At 50.9% G+C, this 17082-nt stretch overlaps 1 protein-coding gene across 9 annotated transcripts in view; it reads left to right on the forward strand.

Annotated features, from left to right (window-relative positions):
• The window catches only part of SPTAN1 (spectrin alpha, non-erythrocytic 1), a 58218-nt gene that overhangs the window by 13214 nt on the left and 27922 nt on the right, over positions 1 to 17082 (forward strand). For 6 of the 9 annotated variants that reach the window (XM_055541309.1, XM_055541307.1, XM_055541311.1 and 3 more), the window contains exons 4-23: positions 2383 to 2523; positions 2707 to 2853; positions 4156 to 4289; positions 4456 to 4600; positions 4683 to 4837; positions 5538 to 5673; positions 7333 to 7434; positions 8316 to 8453; positions 8950 to 9060; positions 9736 to 9813; positions 9922 to 10077; positions 10293 to 10497; positions 11001 to 11182; positions 11525 to 11768; positions 11939 to 12061; positions 12716 to 12933; positions 13650 to 13742; positions 14326 to 14460; positions 15534 to 15682; positions 16672 to 16731. In XM_055541309.1, the coding sequence (XP_055397284.1) occupies positions 2383 to 2523; positions 2707 to 2853; positions 4156 to 4289; positions 4456 to 4600; positions 4683 to 4837; positions 5538 to 5673; positions 7333 to 7434; positions 8316 to 8453; positions 8950 to 9060; positions 9736 to 9813; positions 9922 to 10077; positions 10293 to 10497; positions 11001 to 11182; positions 11525 to 11768; positions 11939 to 12061; positions 12716 to 12933; positions 13650 to 13742; positions 14326 to 14460; positions 15534 to 15682; positions 16672 to 16731 (2852 nt within the window). The remainder of the gene's footprint in view (positions 1 to 2382; positions 2524 to 2706; positions 2854 to 4155; positions 4290 to 4455; positions 4601 to 4682; positions 4838 to 5537; positions 5674 to 7332; positions 7435 to 8315; positions 8454 to 8949; positions 9061 to 9735; positions 9814 to 9921; positions 10078 to 10292; positions 10498 to 11000; positions 11183 to 11524; positions 11769 to 11938; positions 12062 to 12715; positions 12934 to 13649; positions 13743 to 14325; positions 14461 to 15533; positions 15683 to 16671; positions 16732 to 17082) is intronic. The other 3 variants (XM_055541310.1, XM_055541315.1, XM_055541316.1) reach the window with 1 other exon arrangement.

Below are 17082 nucleotides of genomic sequence, written 5' to 3' on the forward strand. Positions count from 1 at the left end.
AGCCAGAGTGAATGGGGCTGCTCTGGGCTAGTTTAATCAGGTTACAGGGAACGTGAGATACAGATGACGTGTTTGGCTTTAGTAATCAGTCCGAGGGCAGGAGACCCAGAGCTCCCTTCAGTCCCCTCTTCCCTCTTAAGAGATCTTATTAAAGCAGCATTAGAAAGCACTAGCTACTCTTTGTTGAGAAGCTGTGAGCAGCCATTTAGGTGCAAACACTTCACCAGGACTTTTACATCCATTATCTCTAATCTTCAAGGGAAGCTTGCGAGGGAACCGTAGCCTAGAAGGGTAGGAACAGAGGCTTAGAAGTTTGAGTGACTTGCCTAGGTTCCCACAGCTAACAGGTGACAGAACCAGTGTTTCAATCTCCGGTCACAATTACTCGCTTTATTTTCCCAGCCCATGTTTCACTCCTACCTTCTTTCCGTAATTTCTCCTGACTGCCCCTCAGAGCTGCTCCTGCTTGCTCAGGCCTCTGTTGAGAAACCCACCTGAGTCAGCCAGGAATTCCGCTCCACCCCGCCAGCTGTCGGCGCGTTTCCCCACGCACCTGCCGCCCTGCCCGCTCCCGCTCTCACACGCCAGTGAGCTTCTGAAACTGGCCTCTGTCAGACCTGCAGTGTTGACACGATGAGACACACAGCAGTGGGAAAGCTGCTTAGTCCTGAAACAGGCCTGGCCCCGGTTTTCCCTGGAGGGTGTGGCAGCGAGAGATGTGAGGGACTGACAGCTGACTTGTAGGGAAGGATTTTTGGAGCCTTCTGTGACCCCATTTTGAGTGAAGTGAGGGTTTCCTGGGTGGTCCAGTGATTAAGACTCCGCGCTTCCACTGCTGAGGGCACAGGTTCAGTTCCTGGTCGGGGAACTAAGATCCCACATGCCGTGCAGTGAGGCCAAAAGTTAATGAAGAAATTTTTTTTTCCCCTGAGCAAAAGGTTCTCATAGAATCCCAATGTTCATGCACCCAGATCCCACAGTCATCCCACTTGGTAATTGGTCTGGCCCGGTAACTCAGTAGCCTAGTTTGGGCAGTCAGTGTTAACATAGAGGAAGGTGGGTGGTGTGTGAAGGACCATGTCCTGGATAACCTGTCTGTCACCGGTTTAGACTTTCACACCATACCGGACGGCATGGCGCCCCATAGTGACTGCCACCCACATTGGCTCCCACATCCGAGTAGGTGGATATGGACTTGCCGTTGGTTGCCTTGCCCCTGCTTGCCTGGGAATGCCCGTCACTTCCTTCGCTTTGGTGGACTCTGGTTTAACCATTGGCAATGAAAGTGACTGTCGTGGTGGAAGTTGAATTGTGTGAGCATTTATTTTCCTCCCACTGTTTTCTCCTTTCAAATGAACCACCCGTACTTGTTTCTAAGAGAATCCACCCACGTCGACTCGCCTGTGGCTTTCACTCTTTCAGTTTGTGGGGAGTGGCGTCTCGACGATGGGTGGACCCCAGGCCTCTCTCCTGGCGGGGTGTGTGTGTGTGTCACTCGTTTCTGTCTGTGTGACCCAGAAACTCCCAGTATCTTGGGTAGGCATAATCAGCACCCTGAAATTGGGTTAGAATGCCAGAACACATCGCCTAAGCATGAACTGATGATAATTGCCCCAGTTCCCGACGAGTCCTTACTAGGGCTGTGCTATGAGAACCCAAGATGCTGGGAAGGGACTGTTTGGACCTGTGGCTGCCACCTGGGTGCAGCTTGCTGTCAGCCTTTCTTGGGATGAACTGTGTACCACACGCTGTATCTTCTCACAGAAGCACCAAAACAACTTAGGCCACGAATCCTCTTTGAACGTTGATTGTGTTTCAGGATGCCATCTTTTTTCCTTTGTACTAAGGCCTCTTCACTTGTGCCTTGTAATTATTTCTTTACACGTATGATGCCTTCAGGACCTCTTGTTCTTTCCACTTTACCTCTGTGAATTCAGGACACACCCTTCAGTGATTCCTGCTGCTGTTCCTCGATGACACCTCATCTTTCCCTCCCCAAGTCTTCTGACCTAGAAATCCCACTGTCATAACTTAACAATTAATAAGAACTAAAAACATTACCTAAAGACTTACCAATAATATATCAATAATAATTGGTAATTATAAGATAATAGTTAAGTTCTTTGGAGTAAACTAGAATACACATACTTACAAAAGGTCAGTTGTTTGATAGGTCAACTTTAAGACCTACCAAAACACTGTGAAGTATGCGTGTTTACGTCTTCTCAGTTCAGTTTACCATTTCCCTTCAGCGTAGGCATTATCTTGAAAAAGACTGGTTCAGAGCTCTGGGAGGTGTCTAGCTGGTTGGAGCTCCGTGGAGGAGCCAGGTCCCCCAGACGTGGCTCTCATGTGGGGGGTGTGGGGCTCTTTAACCTCCAGACTCGTCTGATGGAGCTGCACCGCCAGTGGGAATTGCTCCTGGAGAAGATGCGGGAGAAAGGCATCAAGCTGCTGCAGGCCCAGAAGCTGGTGCAGTACTTGCGGGAGTGTGAGGACGTGATGGACTGGATCAATGACAAGGTACGTTTGAGCAGGAGGGAGATGCCATGACCCTGACCTCCTAACTAGGAGAGGAGCACGCAGTAAACTGCACGACCCTGAAGTGGCTGCAGCCCCTCCGGCACCCATTTCATAATGGGTTTTGGGAGCCACTGTGCCCGAGTGTGTCTTGGTGACTCTGGCTCTGCTGTGGTCCCCAAACAGGAAGCCATTGTGACGTCTGAGGAGCTGGGCCAGGACCTGGAGCATGTGGAGGTGTTACAGAAGAAATTCGAAGAGTTTCAGACAGACATGGCTGCCCACGAAGAGAGAGTCAATGAAGTGAACCAGTTCGCTGCCAAGCTCATTCAGGTAAATGGGAAAGTGCTGCGTGTTCTCATAGCAGCGTTATGGTAACTGCCTTTACATTAATATTAATGTGATACAACTTCATTAATTTTTCCAGAAGGAAAATTTTGATTAGGTGCCTGGTTTCTGGGTGAGCAGGTTTTGATAAAGCATGTCTGAGTCCTGTTTAGATCTCAGTAAGGCAGCAGTATTGCTCACTCCTACGTTAGAATACACTTTTCAACTTGTGGCTGTGGGCAGGAAGGGCAGAGTTCATTTGATCTCTTTACTCCGCCCATTTTCAGGTAGAGCTTGGTGAAGCTTTTATGGGCTGTTGAAGTTGGGCATCAGGGTTTCTCAGACTAGGGTGTGGTGGCGAAAGTTGAAGAGGGTTGGCAGGAGTCCACCGCCACCTCAATACTCTTTTTGAGTCGGAGCTTCCCTGGACTCCTGGGAGCGGGGGAGCCCTGTAATGAAACAAGGCTCTCCCCTGGGAGCTCTGCAGCCAGAGGGGAGTGGGACCACCTATCGCTGCTGATTTATCATTGCCCACCCTGCATGGCTCCAGAGATGTCCAGTACAGTGACCACAGGAGTTTTTGCTTTAGGGAAAACTTGATTTGGGGGATGGGGGTGCACACTTGAAACCTGTAGATCCTTCAGGACTGGCATTTGTTTCCTCTTGGCTCAGTGATGAGAGGAGAACCAGCATTCCTCAGACATAACCTCGCCTTCCACATGACAGGATCATGGGATCCTCAGGATCCTGGGCCATCCCTGGGTCGTGCCAAGGAGAGCAGGCGGGCCAAACCCCAGATCCCACAGGGGGTCCCACAGCCCAGGAGTGCTTTGCCTTATCACTTTACCTGTTATTTAAACAAGACACAATGTGGTTAGTGAGGAAGGAGACTTTGAAAGGAGTGTCTCCAGTGTGAAGTCAGGAACAGATCTGAAAGCCATGTTTCTGGGCAGGCGTGCTTCTCGGTAGCCTGATGACAGCGGACACCCTGAACTTGGGGCGAGCAGTCGTTCGTGAGGCGCCCAGGCAGGCGCCGCTGCAGGATGTCAGTGCAGGGGCTGCTACAGACGTCCAGAACTGCTCTGGAGAAGCACCACATGGCTCCTGGGCGCAGACAAGGGCTCTCGCCTTTTTATAGAACAAGAAATGAAGCTCCCGTGGAAGGAGCTTCCCTCCATTCCACACAAAAAGCCAGTGATTCTTCAGAACAGTCAGGATTGCTGAGGCAGACATGTCAGGGAGCCAAGGCCAGGTGAGCAGTGACGGGGCCACAGGTGCCGGTCTGAGTGTCTGCCCTTCCTGGCCCAGGAGCAGCACCCTGAGGAGGAGCTGATCAAGACAAAGCAGGACGAGGTGAATGCGGCCTGGCAGCGGCTGAAGGGCCTGGCCCTCCAGCGGCAGGGGAAGCTGTTCGGGGCAGCTGAGGTCCAACGCTTTAACAGGTACCAAGCTGAGGGGGCTTGCAGGAATGGGGTCTCCCGGCCGGGCGTGGTGAAGCCTACGGGGAGTTGAAGAAAGTGTGGGGCTGACTGGGTCTCGGCCCTGTGTGGCATCCCAGTCCCGGATGGATGACGTAGCTACAGACAAACGGGTGCCTCTGTGTTGTAGGGATGTGGACGAGACCATCAGCTGGATTAAGGAGAAGGAACAGTTAATGGCCTCTGATGACTTTGGCCGGGACCTGGCCAGCGTCCAGGCTTTACTTCGGAAACACGAGGGTTTGGAGAGAGATCTTGCTGCCTTGGAGGACAAGGTGGGTTTGGAAGGCAGCTGTTTCTGTGACTGAGTTACTCGCCAGGGTCGGAAGAGCAGCCCTGACGAGCGTGTGTCTCCAGGTCAAAGCCCTGTGTGCCGAGGCTGACCGCCTGCAGCAGTCCCACCCTCTGAGTGCCACCCAGATCCAGGTGAAGCGAGAGGAGCTGATCACCAACTGGGAGCAGATCCGCACCCTGGCCGCGGAGAGACACGCACGTCTCAACGATTCCTACAGGTAGAAGCACTCCTCCAGGGCTCCACAGCCTGTACTGTGAAGTTTTTGTTTTAGAGTTGAGGTCAGAATTGATGGTTAGTTCTCTGTAACAAGGAGAACGTGTTACAGCTTTGGTATAGCTTCATAGCTTTCCTCTAGTAAGAAGATGCAGAAGACTTTTTCTTACTATATTTGTCATATATTTCCTTGTTGTATATTAATGTATTTCTATATTATATTTAGAGACGTGACAACTTTGTAGTGTTTGTATATAAATGCACAGTATTGATAACTTTGTAAATGTCTTTTTTCCAGTCCGTATCACTTTGTTAGAACCAATATAAGTGGAAATACCTATTAGCAATAAGTATTTAGCAATCTGAGCATCATGTAAAATATTCTGTTAAAATTGAGTAAATCAGAAATTGAAAGGGAAATAGTATTTCTTACTAGTAACTAGGAGTTGAATTTGGGAATCACAAGGAAGTTGAACATAAGGGACAAGCTCAGGGAATTACAGTGATGGACAGAGCCTAAATTCTGAAGGATTGATTTCAGTCGTCTTTTGCTAGTCTAGATTGGAAGAGTCCTCCCTTTCCCAGGGCTAGAGTTTGTATAACTTGTTAGACTCTTGAGGACATAGAATTTGGAGCTCTGGGGTGGCATCTTCCACCCGGGGCCTCCCCTGGAGACCTCTGCTTATGGACCTTTGGTTTCCCAGGCTTCAGCGCTTCCTTGCCGACTTCCGAGACCTCACCAGCTGGGTCACTGAGATGAAAGCCCTCATCAACGCAGATGAACTTGCCAACGATGTGGCCGGAGCCGAAGCCCTGCTGGATAGGCATCAGGAGCACAAGGTAGTGTTTCCAGGATCTTCCAGAAGTAAAGCCGTGAGCTTATAGTGTGTGGCTGTAGCTCTGTTACTTCCAGCCTGGAGTGGCTGAAACCTTGCTCACAGGTAGCTCTCACCATGGGGATTGGGGCTGGTTTTGCCTTTGGAGTCTTGCTTTTTCTGCTTCTAATAGATGGTTGCTGCTGCTGCTAAGTCGCTTCAGTCATGTCCGACTCTGTGCGACCCCATAGACGGCAGCTCACCAGGCTCCCCTGTCCCTGGGATTCTCCAGGCAAGAACACTGGAGTGGGTTGCCATTTCCTTCTCCAGTGCGTGAAAGTGAAAAGTGAAAGTGAAGTCGCTCAGTCGTGTCTGACTCTTAGCGACCCCATGGACTGCAGCCTACCAGGTTCCTCCATCCATGGGATTTTCCAGGCAAGAGTACTGGAGTGGGGTGCCATTGCCTTCTCCGAATAGATGGTTACTCTCCTGATATGTAACTCATTTAACCATGATTCATAAAATCAAAGGGCCAAGCTCTAGCAGGGTGGAGATGCTGCTGTTTTGCATATGTATCCTGTGCCATCTTGAAAAATCTTTAAATGCTGAACTTCGTGGTTGGTTTGAGTAAATCTAAACTTCATAATCTGCTCTTTTTCCAAAGTATGTCCATGGGAAATTAGTTTTATGAGATCTTAACAGGCTTTATACCTTAAGAAAAGGGTTTTCTGTGGCTAAGTAATTTTGGAAAACACTGTTAAGGTTTGAAAAATTATTACTATAAATCTTCTGAGGTGCTAGATATAAAAAATCAATATACAAAAGTCAGACAGTCCCCTCTGGACTAGCAGCAGTTAAAAGCGTAATTTTTAAAAATACTAATTATCGCATGAGAAAATATAAAGTCCTTGGGAATCTAACAAAAGTTGTTTAAGACATGTGTGCAGAAAGCTGTACAGTTTTGAGGAAAGGGGAGAAACAGAATAAAGGGGTGGGCATGGTGGAATGATTGCTTGTAGAGGCGCAAATTCTCCCCAGGATGTATGTATGCAGTGCAGTTCCAGGCAGAAGCCCAGAGGCCTTTGTGTCTGAGATGAAACATGCTGATTTTAAAATAAAATTGGAAGGGATTTCCCTGTGGTCCAGTGGCTAAGATTCCTCACTCCCAGTGCAGGGGGCCTGTGTGCAGCCCCTGGTCAGGGAGCTAGATCCTACCTGCCACAGCCAAAAGTACACATGCCACATCCAAGACCCACTAGAGCCACATAAATAAATGTGAAAGTAATTTAATTTGGAAGGAAAAAAAAATTAAAACCAGCTGAGACAATTATGAAGAACAGAGGAGGGACTCTTCCTACCAGTTATTATAAAATCATAAGTTTATCTGGCACAAGGAGACCTGAAATAGACCAGTGGAACAGATGATGGAGAGCTCGGGCCCTGTAGATATGTGGACACTTGATGGTTTGACAGATGGCACGAAAAGCCAGTAGGAAGCAGACTTGTTAGTAAGCTGTGCTCTCCGGTGTGGTTACCTGGGCTGATACTAGCAAACCTGGCGTCCTCTTTGGTTTGTCCTCATTCTAGATGTGATATTCCTGATTTGAATGGTTATACAAAATTCAACAACTTACTCTTTGTTACAAAGTGGTGGACATAAATTGTCCCTTTTCCCCCCCATTAGGGTGAAATTGACGCACATGAAGATAGCTTTAAATCTGCAGATGAGTCTGGACAGGCCCTGCTTGCAGCTGGTCACTACGCCTCAGATGAAGTGAGGGAGAAGGTATGAGAGGAGAAAGGGTCTTTTAATAAAAGTCTCTGAAAGCTGTTATCCATCCTTAAATATCCAGATGTTGCATTCGCCACAGTGTCAGAGAAAATTTAACGCAGGAGATTCTGCCTGGAAGTTAAGGAGCAGCAAACACTTCGAGAGATTTAAAAAGGAGATGCATGGTGATTGATTAAAGAAAGTTCCATTTGTGTGGGCCACATGCAACACATTTCCTACGACTTTGCAGAGAGCTGATTCCTGCATTGGTAGCTAGAGTTGAGAGGAAACATTAAATTATGTGTATGTGTATATAATTCCAAAGTTTCAAAGTATCTTTGTAAAGATACCTGAGGTACATTAAATAATGATTTTTATGTTTTTAATACTATATAGACCAGGAAGAGACATTTTAAAGACACACTTTATTGTCGTTAACTTTACAGCCTTCAAATTAGGTCTTAGGCATTGATGAATCTAGTGAGTGTGTTCTGAGGAGAACCCACTCAGTTGACACCTCTCACCTAAGAGTCCCTGCTCCTCCTATGCTGCCTCACTTTTACATACGTGCCCTTTTTCTTCCACCAGAGGTTTATTTGTCATGTCTACCTAACATTATATGTGATAATATGGCAATAAATTATTAATAATTCTAGGTTCATTCAAACAGGGCCAACTCTTAGGTTTAGCATGACCATGCAAACCCTCAGGATCTGTGGTGTGCGTGTGTGTGTGTGTGTGTGTGACTTGGCTGACACGTGCAAGTGAATGCTATCCTTCTTGTGCAAGTCAGAACCAAGGCCTGAAGGTTAGCAGAGGATTAGAAATGCCGGGAGCCTCTGTGTCTGACGTTCCCCTCCCCTCCCCTGTTCCCCACCCCACCACTGCCGCCCTAGCTGACCGTCCTGTCCGAGGAGCGGGCCGCGCTGCTGGAGCTCTGGGAGCTGCGACGGCAGCAGTATGAGCAGTGCATGGACCTGCAGCTCTTCTACCGTGACACGGAGCAGGTGGACAACTGGATGAGCAAGCAGGAGGTGAGTGGGGTAGGCAGCTGGCCACCTGTGCCGTGCTGTTCCGCTGGCCCGTTCGGTGCGGGTTTAGTTCTGCGTCATGCGGAGGGAGGCGTTGCCGGCTTCCATGGCCCCTATCAACACCATTCCTATTGCTGAGACTGAAGGGCCCTCAGGAAAGGATCCAGTTTTTCAGAGGACTGTGATGGTATAAAGTTTTTTGTTAGATTTTCTTTTCCCTTAAAATTTTGCATTTTGTGTGAATTAAATCTACTAGAGGTAATGAAAGCTATTGGAGCAAAGTTTCAGTAGAGGGTAGAACGAGGGTTTCATGCTCTTGCTGGATTGGTTTTAAGTGAATCTGGAAGGACCTCTGGCTTCCAGGGGAGACCTGAGAGTTTCATGGCCATAGTCATTGTTCCCCTCCTTTCTGTATTGTGGCCTCAGCAGCCTTTGCTTTCTAGCCCTGAGAGGTGAAGGGCGTCGGACATTATGTCAACACTGTGTTTCCTCCTGTAAGGCGTTCCTGTTGAACGAAGACCTGGGCGATTCCTTGGATAGTGTGGAAGCGCTTCTCAAGAAGCACGAAGACTTTGAGAAGTCCCTCAGCGCCCAGGAGGAGAAGATCACAGTAAGACACCTTCCTGGCGTCCATGCCGTCACGTGATCCTTAGTGTCAGCGGAGGTCTCTTGTTCTGAGAGGCTTCCGAGCAGAGTCAGAGAAGTCTCCGGGTGCTTACACCCTCGAGAGGGTGATCAGCCACCTTGCTGGAGACACAGCACAGCTTTTAGAATGAAATTGTTCTCTTGATGTAAACCTCCAGGTTGAGATTTCCTCCCTGTTAAAGTAGTTAAGAACTAAGGTAAAAGGTTTTTTCCCCATTGAGCACTGATCTTGGAAGTAGGAATTGAGGAGTTACCGTGATTATGATGCTCAGCTTCCACTGCAGGTGGTATGGATTTGATTCCTGGTCAGGGAAGTAAGATCCTGCATGCTATGTGGTTTGGCTGAAAAAAAGACTTAGGAATTGAAAGGCTGGTAACCTGTGTCTGACCCCGTCAGATCCTGCCCCGACATTAACTGCAGCCAGCGTCTGCAGTCCTGAGTGAAGCTAGCATTACTGAGCCATCTGACTGAGGACGTCAAGTAAAAACTCGGAAGTGAATGGATAAAGGTTGTCATAGCAAACCTCAGAGTGAAGTCCTTGACATGGTCTAGAGCGTTTTGTGCTGTGTTCTGCACTCCCCTCTGTGGGCCGAGCTGTGATGAGCCCTCACCAGTGACAAACCCTCTTCTTCCTCCTAGGCCTTAGATGAGTTTGCCACCAAGCTGATTCAGAACAACCACTACGCGATGGAAGATGTGGCCACCCGGCGAGACGCAGTGAGTGCACAACTTCCTCACTAGCCTCCTTTCCATCCATGGGTGTCCCTCCCAAGGCAGGTCAGTTAGGTGTGAGAGTGGAGACTCACAGGGGGCCTTGCTTTCCAGCTGCTGAGCCGTCGCAACGCCCTGCATGAGAGAGCCATGTACCGCCGTGCTCAGCTTGCAGATTCCTTCCACTTGCAGCAGTTTTTCCGTGACTCTGATGAGCTCAAGAGTTGGGTCAACGAGAAGATGAAAACAGCTACAGATGAAGCTTATAAAGTAAGATCCTGTCAGCAGTGTCATGTAGCCCTTGGTCTGTAAGCCAGACACCACGCTTACAAATAGATGTAGCTAAAGAAAGAGATTGGAAATTTCAAAAACACACTACGGAATGTAAGCTGGCGGTTTCATACGTCCCCTGGGAAGATACATGCGAGTGCAGTGCAGCGTAACTTGCTGTCCTGTGGTTCGAGAGAGAACCTCTTTCTTGGCAGGACCCATCCAACCTACAAGGGAAAGTGCAGAAGCACCAGGCCTTTGAGGCCGAGCTCTCGGCAAACCAGAGCCGCATTGATGCCCTGGAGAAAGCCGGGCAGAAGCTGATCGACGTCGACCACTATGCCAAGGACGAGGTGGCGGCTCGGATGAATGAGGTCATCAGTCTGTGGAAGAAGCTGCTGGAGGCCACGGAGCTGAAAGGTGAGGGGAAGCATGCACGGGGTTGTGGTAGGTTTAGAGAGTTAAATGCTCGTCCCTGGTTTAAGTACTTGGACCACCTAGGCGAGCTGCACCAGGTGACTGGGCACTGGGGCTCACTTCCTGAGGGAGTCAGCTGCGTGGGTGCCTAATGATGTGCAGGGTTGGCGGATGTGACTGTGTGTACTGGCTGGTGGGGGAACCTGAGAGAGGAGGGGCTGATTCGGTCAGTGGGCCTGGTTGGCTGGGGCCTCGTCACTAGAAGAGGTCTGCTGTGAGCCGAGGGCAGCTAACCATTCGTCAGCTCTTAACCCATGGGGCTCATTCCAGCTCCGCATTTGGAAGGCAGAGCCAAGCTTGCAGTTTTTCTTCACCTTGTGATAGACGTGAAGCCATCACTGAAACCCTGCCCCGCCGTGGTCCTTCCGAGAGGTGCCACTGTTTACGAGCAGCGCTGGCAGAAGGGTGATACTCACTCACAGACTCAACCTTGCTTCCTTGAGCAGGCATAAAGCTCCGCGAGGCTAACCAGCAGCAGCAGTTTAACCGCAATGTTGAGGACATCGAGCTGTGGCTGTATGAAGTGGAAGGTCATCTGGCCTCGGACGACTACGGCAAAGACCTCACCAATGTCCAGAACCTCCAGAAGAAGCACGCCCTGCTGGAGGCTGACGTGGCAGCTCACCAGGTACGGGCCCTGGACGTGGATGTGGGGCCATGGGCGCGGGAGCAAGAGGGGCCGGTCAGCCAAGGCCAGTCAGTTCGGGGGGTATGAAGTGTGTCGATGCCTTAGAGAATCGTGGATGCACCGCTTGCTTCTGTTCAGGTTGGTCTGCTTGCCCTTGGAGCTTCCTGGGAGCCCCAAATGGGGAAAGGGCGGCTGGAAGTGCACTCAGGGAAACAACTGTGTGCATTTTCTCAGTGTGTGAGCAAACCACACCTGAGGCAATGACGTCAGCCAAGAGATGTCCAGAACACACTTGGCCGGCCCCGGGCCAGGCTTTCAACACTCTGTCCTTCCCGTCTCCAGGATCGCATCGATGGCATCACTATCCAAGCCCGCCAGTTCCAGGACGCGGGCCACTTTGATGCTGAAAACATCAAGAAGAAGCAGGAGGCCCTGGTAGCTCGCTACGAGGCGCTCAAGGAGCCCATGGTTGCCCGGAAGCAGAAGCTGGCTGATTCCCTGCGGTTGCAGCAGCTCTTCCGTGACGTCGAGGATGAGGAGACGTGGATTCGGGAGAAAGAACCCATTGCCGCCTCCACCAACAGAGGTCAGCCTGCCTCTGTCAGACGGAAGTCCAGTTAGGAAAGGGAGGGGGACCCGTGTCCGAATGAGCAAAGTCAAGTTTCAGTTGAACTGGGTTTTTAAGTGAAACCGTGGGGAAAGCTGAGAGTGATGGGGTTGACTTTTCTCTTGACTCGGGAGTGGTTTCTCTTTCAGGCAAAGATTTAATTGGAGTCCAGAACCTGCTAAAGAAACACCAAGCGCTACAAGCAGAAATTGCTGGCCACGAGCCCCGCATCAAAGCAGTCACACAGAAGGGGAATGCCATGGTGGAGGAGGGTGAGTGTCATCAGGAAGTGGCTTTGTTCTCGTTTGTCGTTTCGCCCACTGAGTGCACGGTCCCGGGTCAGGCTGGGCTAGGGGTTGAAGAGTGTCCCCCCATCTCCTGACTGTGACTCTGACTAGTCCATAACCTTTCTGAACCTGAACTCACCCCCCAGCCGCCAGCTTCTCAACTTCTCCCACAGTTGAGAAGACTGCTGCTGCTGCTAGGTCGCTTCAGTCGTGTCCGACTCTGTGCGACCCCAGAGACGGCAGCCCACCAGGCTCCCCCGTGCCTGGGATTCTCCAGGCAAGAACACTAGAGTGGGTTGCCATTTCCTTCTCCTGTTGAGAAGACTGAGGTCAAATACTGAGGAGCCTGAGACAGTGCCCAGCACTCAACGAGTCTCCATGATGGAGAGTAGGCGGGGGCTGTGGGTCTTATTGTTTGTTTATGATGACATCACTAATGCCAAATAGGGCATCTGCTTAGAGTCTAGACAGACAGCGTGGTCTGAGGAGATCTGTTAAAGGGTTGGAACCTGGGCCTCATATAAAACTGGGAACATGAAGGGACCTGGCTCCCTGGACAGAGTCGCAGAGGCTGTGAGTGCTCAGAGGACCTTGTTTGTCCCCATGTTTCTCACTGTCCTTCCCCTGCCCGCCCTACAGGCCATTTTGCTGCCGAGGACGTGAAGGCCAAGCTCCATGAGCTGAACCAGAAGTGGGAGTCGCTGAAGTCCAAGGCCTCCCAGCGGCGGCAGGACCTGGAGGACTCGCTGCAGGCCCAGCAGTACTTTGCCGATGCCAACGAGGCTGAGTCCTGGATGCGGGAGAAGGAGCCCATCGTGGGCAGCACTGACTATGGCAAAGATGAGGACTCGGCCGAGGTGATGCTTACTGGGGGTACCAGGCTCGGGCTGGGGCCGGTTAGGAGAATGACCACGCGTGCAGGTCTCATGGCTTTTAAGGTGTTCCAGCATCTTCCGCTTTCCTCTGGTAATTCTATTATGCTCGCAAAAGAGAAGAGGCAGCCTTGGTCTTTCACTCTTAGCCGTGACCATGTCTCCGTTCTTCATTTTTTCTGTATACATATGTGTACATAAGCACAGTTTTTTGTTAGTCATCTTTTTTGAATGGAATTATTAAATTTTATTCGTGAAGGTCTAGATGTAGCCGTGTGCCTGCCTTTTCTTGCCTCTTCACATAAACCGTCATGAGCTGAGTATTGACCCAACCTGATAGGATTTGGAGAAGTAGGAAGCACCGAGGGTGGTGGGAAGGGGGTTTCTGGAGGAGGGTGGCATGTGCCCAGCTGCCACTTACCAGGAGTGTTCAATTCTCAGGATGGGTGGTGGATCACTACGTGTGATGATGTTCTTTATGACTCCTCATCTGTTTCAAGGATTGCATCATTAAGTATGGATGAAAAGATAATAGAAAACGTAATATTTTGTCCACGTTAAGTGTTTATCATATAAAGGGAGAGAGAGTGATCAAGTCGCCGGGTAGCTAAACAGATTTCAGAGGCAGATGGCGTGTTGGGGAGGCAGAGGGGCTGCTCTGGCTCCTTGCTCAGGGTCGCCTTGTGTGCCTTGGATTTCAGGCTCTGCTAAAGAAGCACGAGGCATTGATGTCGGATCTCAGCGCCTATGGCAGCAGCATCCAGGCCCTGCGAGAGCAGGCCCAGTCGTGCCGGGTAAGCGAGGCTTTTCCTGTCAGCAATTGCGAGATCCCAGGGGTTGGGTGGGGGCCAGGGAGCAGGGAGGCCAGAAGACCCAGATGCTGACAGCAGGTGGCATGATCATAGGTGACATTCTTTTATTTATGTGTTTTTAGCTGTGTTGGTTCTTCATTGCTTCATGGGCTTTCTCTAGTTGCAGAAAGCGGGGGCTGCTCTTCTCTGTGGTGCACAGTCTCTAGGGCATGTGGGCTCAGTAGTTGGGGTACCCAGGCTCAACAGTTGAGTGCACAGGCTTAGGTTTTCCAAGGCATGTGGGATCTTCCTGGACCAGAGATCAAACCTGTGTCTCCTGCATTGGCAGGCGGATTCTTAACCACTGACCCACCAGGGAAGCGCCTGTAGGTGACTTTCCTGTGACCTTAAAGGTCCCAGACCGCTGAGCTTCCTGAATCAGATCTTGTTGGTAGCTTCAGAGGAGAACTGTCACCAGCGTGTGTTTGGTGAATGTGGGTCTCCTGCTGAGGTTAGATCTGCAGTGGCTGAGACGGCACTCTGGAGACATCCCGTAACTGTGTTTGCCCTTCCTTTGGATTTTTAGCAACAAGTGGCCCCCATGGATGACGAGACTGGGAAGGAGCTGGTCTTGGCGCTCTATGACTATCAGGAGAAGAGTCCCCGAGAGGTTACCATGAAGAAAGGAGACATTCTCACCTTACTCAACAGCACCAACAAGGTAAGCACAGAGGATGACTGGGGGTGGTTTCCATGTATTAGGTGTCTTGGGAGCTTGTCTTTCCAGGATGAGGCTGGTTTAAAACTTGAAGTTACTAGAATTTCCAGGTCAGTCTGCCATGTCGTGTGGGTTTACTGTTTTGCCTGTGATTGAGATGACCAGTCTGTTTCCATATATACCTGAGAGCTAGGGTAGTGACTCGTACTCTCAAGGAGAGCTTTTTCATCATGGACCACTTCCAAGTGGAATTTTTTTCTCTTTTGAGCCAAAGTCTGCTTCTCTGTCACTGGTACCTGTTGGTTCTAGACTGAAGGGCCCCACAGCAGAGGGTTGAAGACAGGCTCCAGCATCACCCTGTAGGCTCCGCCTTCTCATCTTCTCCAAGTTCAGTGCTGCCTGGTTCATCAGTCTTTCTTCCTTAACGTATTCTGATTGACCATGGCCTTGGAATGAGGCCATCATCTGAAGAGCCCCCCAAGATCCTGCCCCCTGTCTTGGTGTAGGCTGGAGAAGTGTTAGGCACCTCCTGTTCCCAGCCACTCAGCTCACCTGGTTGTGGGACTTTGAGGAAACCCTGGCCAGTGTTGTTCTGCTGACTCTAAACCTAAGCTAACTGCCTGGTCTGACTCTGGTTTACTCAGGAGCAGCCTCCCCTAGTAGAAGCTGTGGTCATGGCAGACTGTGTGTCTGTGTTGGCCCCACAGAAGCCACTGGTCATAGGCAATCACGGGGGGCTTCGGAGGTCCCAGAGCATCTGAGGTTTTATTAAATTTCCTGAAGTATGGCTAGAGGCTGCCGTGTTAGCACAATCCTGGGGCATCTGTACAAAAGAGAAGGTGGCCTTCCTGCTCCAGTGAAGTCATGGCTGCCTCGCTTATGACCCTCCCCATACACGGCAGGTCACGAGGGGACCGAAATTCCCATCTTCACACCAGATGACTTTGGTACCGTCACTGGACCCTCATGACGTGACTAGAGCTCTTCATGTGTGCACGCGTGTGTGCACGGACCTCCTTGGGTTCTCCCTCCGTCGGGAGGAATTTGCCATGAAGACAGTCTCTTTTTCCCTGTAGGACTGGTGGAAAGTGGAAGTGAACGACCGGCAGGGCTTCGTGCCGGCTGCCTACGTGAAGAAGCTGGACCCCGCGCAGTCGGCCTCCCGGGAGAACCTCCTGGAAGAGCAGGGCAGCATCGCGCTGCGGCAGGAGCAGATCGACAGCCAGTAAGGACCTCGCGGGCGGTGGCAGAGGGCCGGTGGAGGTCTGCGCCTGCGCCGTGCGTTTGTGAGGGGCTGCGGTGGAGGCCTCCCTGAGCTGAGGCTCCAGGGCGGGGGCTCTCCCGGTGCCCATCTGCGCTCGAAGGTGTACTCTCCCCCCGTCCCCACGGCATAGCTTACCCACACAGCTCCGATCCTAGGAACCTACGATCCCTTTTTTATCCTCTGGTTTGTTGTTTTCCCTGCATTTGCCAGTTGCTTTTCCTAAACAACGTTTGCTAATTATCACCATCTGGATCTTTGTTCTCCAGTTCAGGAGGTGCGTTTCTCTACCATGGTTTTGTGCTCTAAGAGTGGAGTGTATGTTTTAGGAAATGGCTCTGCACTCTTTCCTGTGGCTAAGCTCCCTTAAAGACACGCACCCCTCTTTTAGGGTACATCTTGCACCACTAATGAGATCTAAAGCTCTGGACACCTGGGTGATAGCCGGGAAGTACACTCTGACGAGAGGCTGGAATGGTAGAACTTTTTTGACCCTGTTGATCCCTGCAGAGGTCAGTTTTTATACACTTACCGATGCTTTCTGTTACTGCTAAGAATGAGAGGTTTTGGCCTGGATCATAAATATGAGAGCAAAAAAGTGGACCAGATCACTGACTCCAGTTGCGTGTCAGCCCTCAGGAAAACCTCTAACTCCGGGCAGTCACTGTACCCTGGCCTGGCTCTGTGAAGCGACCAGTGTCTCTAGCCAAGGAATGTTTACTGCCTTAAGCACAAAGGTGAACTAACTCTCTCATGTCATTGGATTTGATTTTCTTGCTCTTTCCTTACTGTGACTTCATTCCCTGCCTAGCCTGCTTCCAAGAGCTCTCGAATGACTCCATCATTTCCCCCTTGAAGCGTCCACCGTCCTGGCCCCCATCGGAGCCGCTACCTCACACCCCGTGGATTAACCCACTAATCCATGCGTGCTTTTGCTGTGCCCCCCTGTGCAGGACGCGCGTAACTAAGGAGGCTGGCAGCGTGTCTCTGCGTATGAAACAGGTGGAAGAACTGTGAGTAGGCCGGAAGCCCTGCCGAGCACCACCCACCGCCCCTGTCCATCCTCCCTTCCCTGCTTCTCTTGAAGGCGCTCACTGGTCAAGGAAGGCGAGGTGGCGGGAGGGCCTGTCTCTGGCAGCAGCTTTGGCTCACGAGGGAAGGGGTTCGGGTGAAGCCGTGTCAGCTGTGGCCGCTTCTCTCGTTGGTGCTTCTGTGCAGCCGTGTGTTCAGAGCCTGGTCAGTTTGCCTGCTGTTAGCTTTCTTACTGGACTAGCCACTGTCAGCAGACCGCGCGGCCGGAACCCTAGTGCTCCTCTGTTGGCAGGAAACCAAATGCCTCTTAAAGTCTCTGGTTCTTGGTAACA

This window comes from Bubalus kerabau, chromosome 11, assembly GCF_029407905.1.
Source record: "Bubalus kerabau isolate K-KA32 ecotype Philippines breed swamp buffalo chromosome 11, PCC_UOA_SB_1v2, whole genome shotgun sequence".
NCBI classification, from domain to species: Eukaryota; Metazoa; Chordata; class Mammalia; order Artiodactyla; family Bovidae; genus Bubalus; species Bubalus kerabau.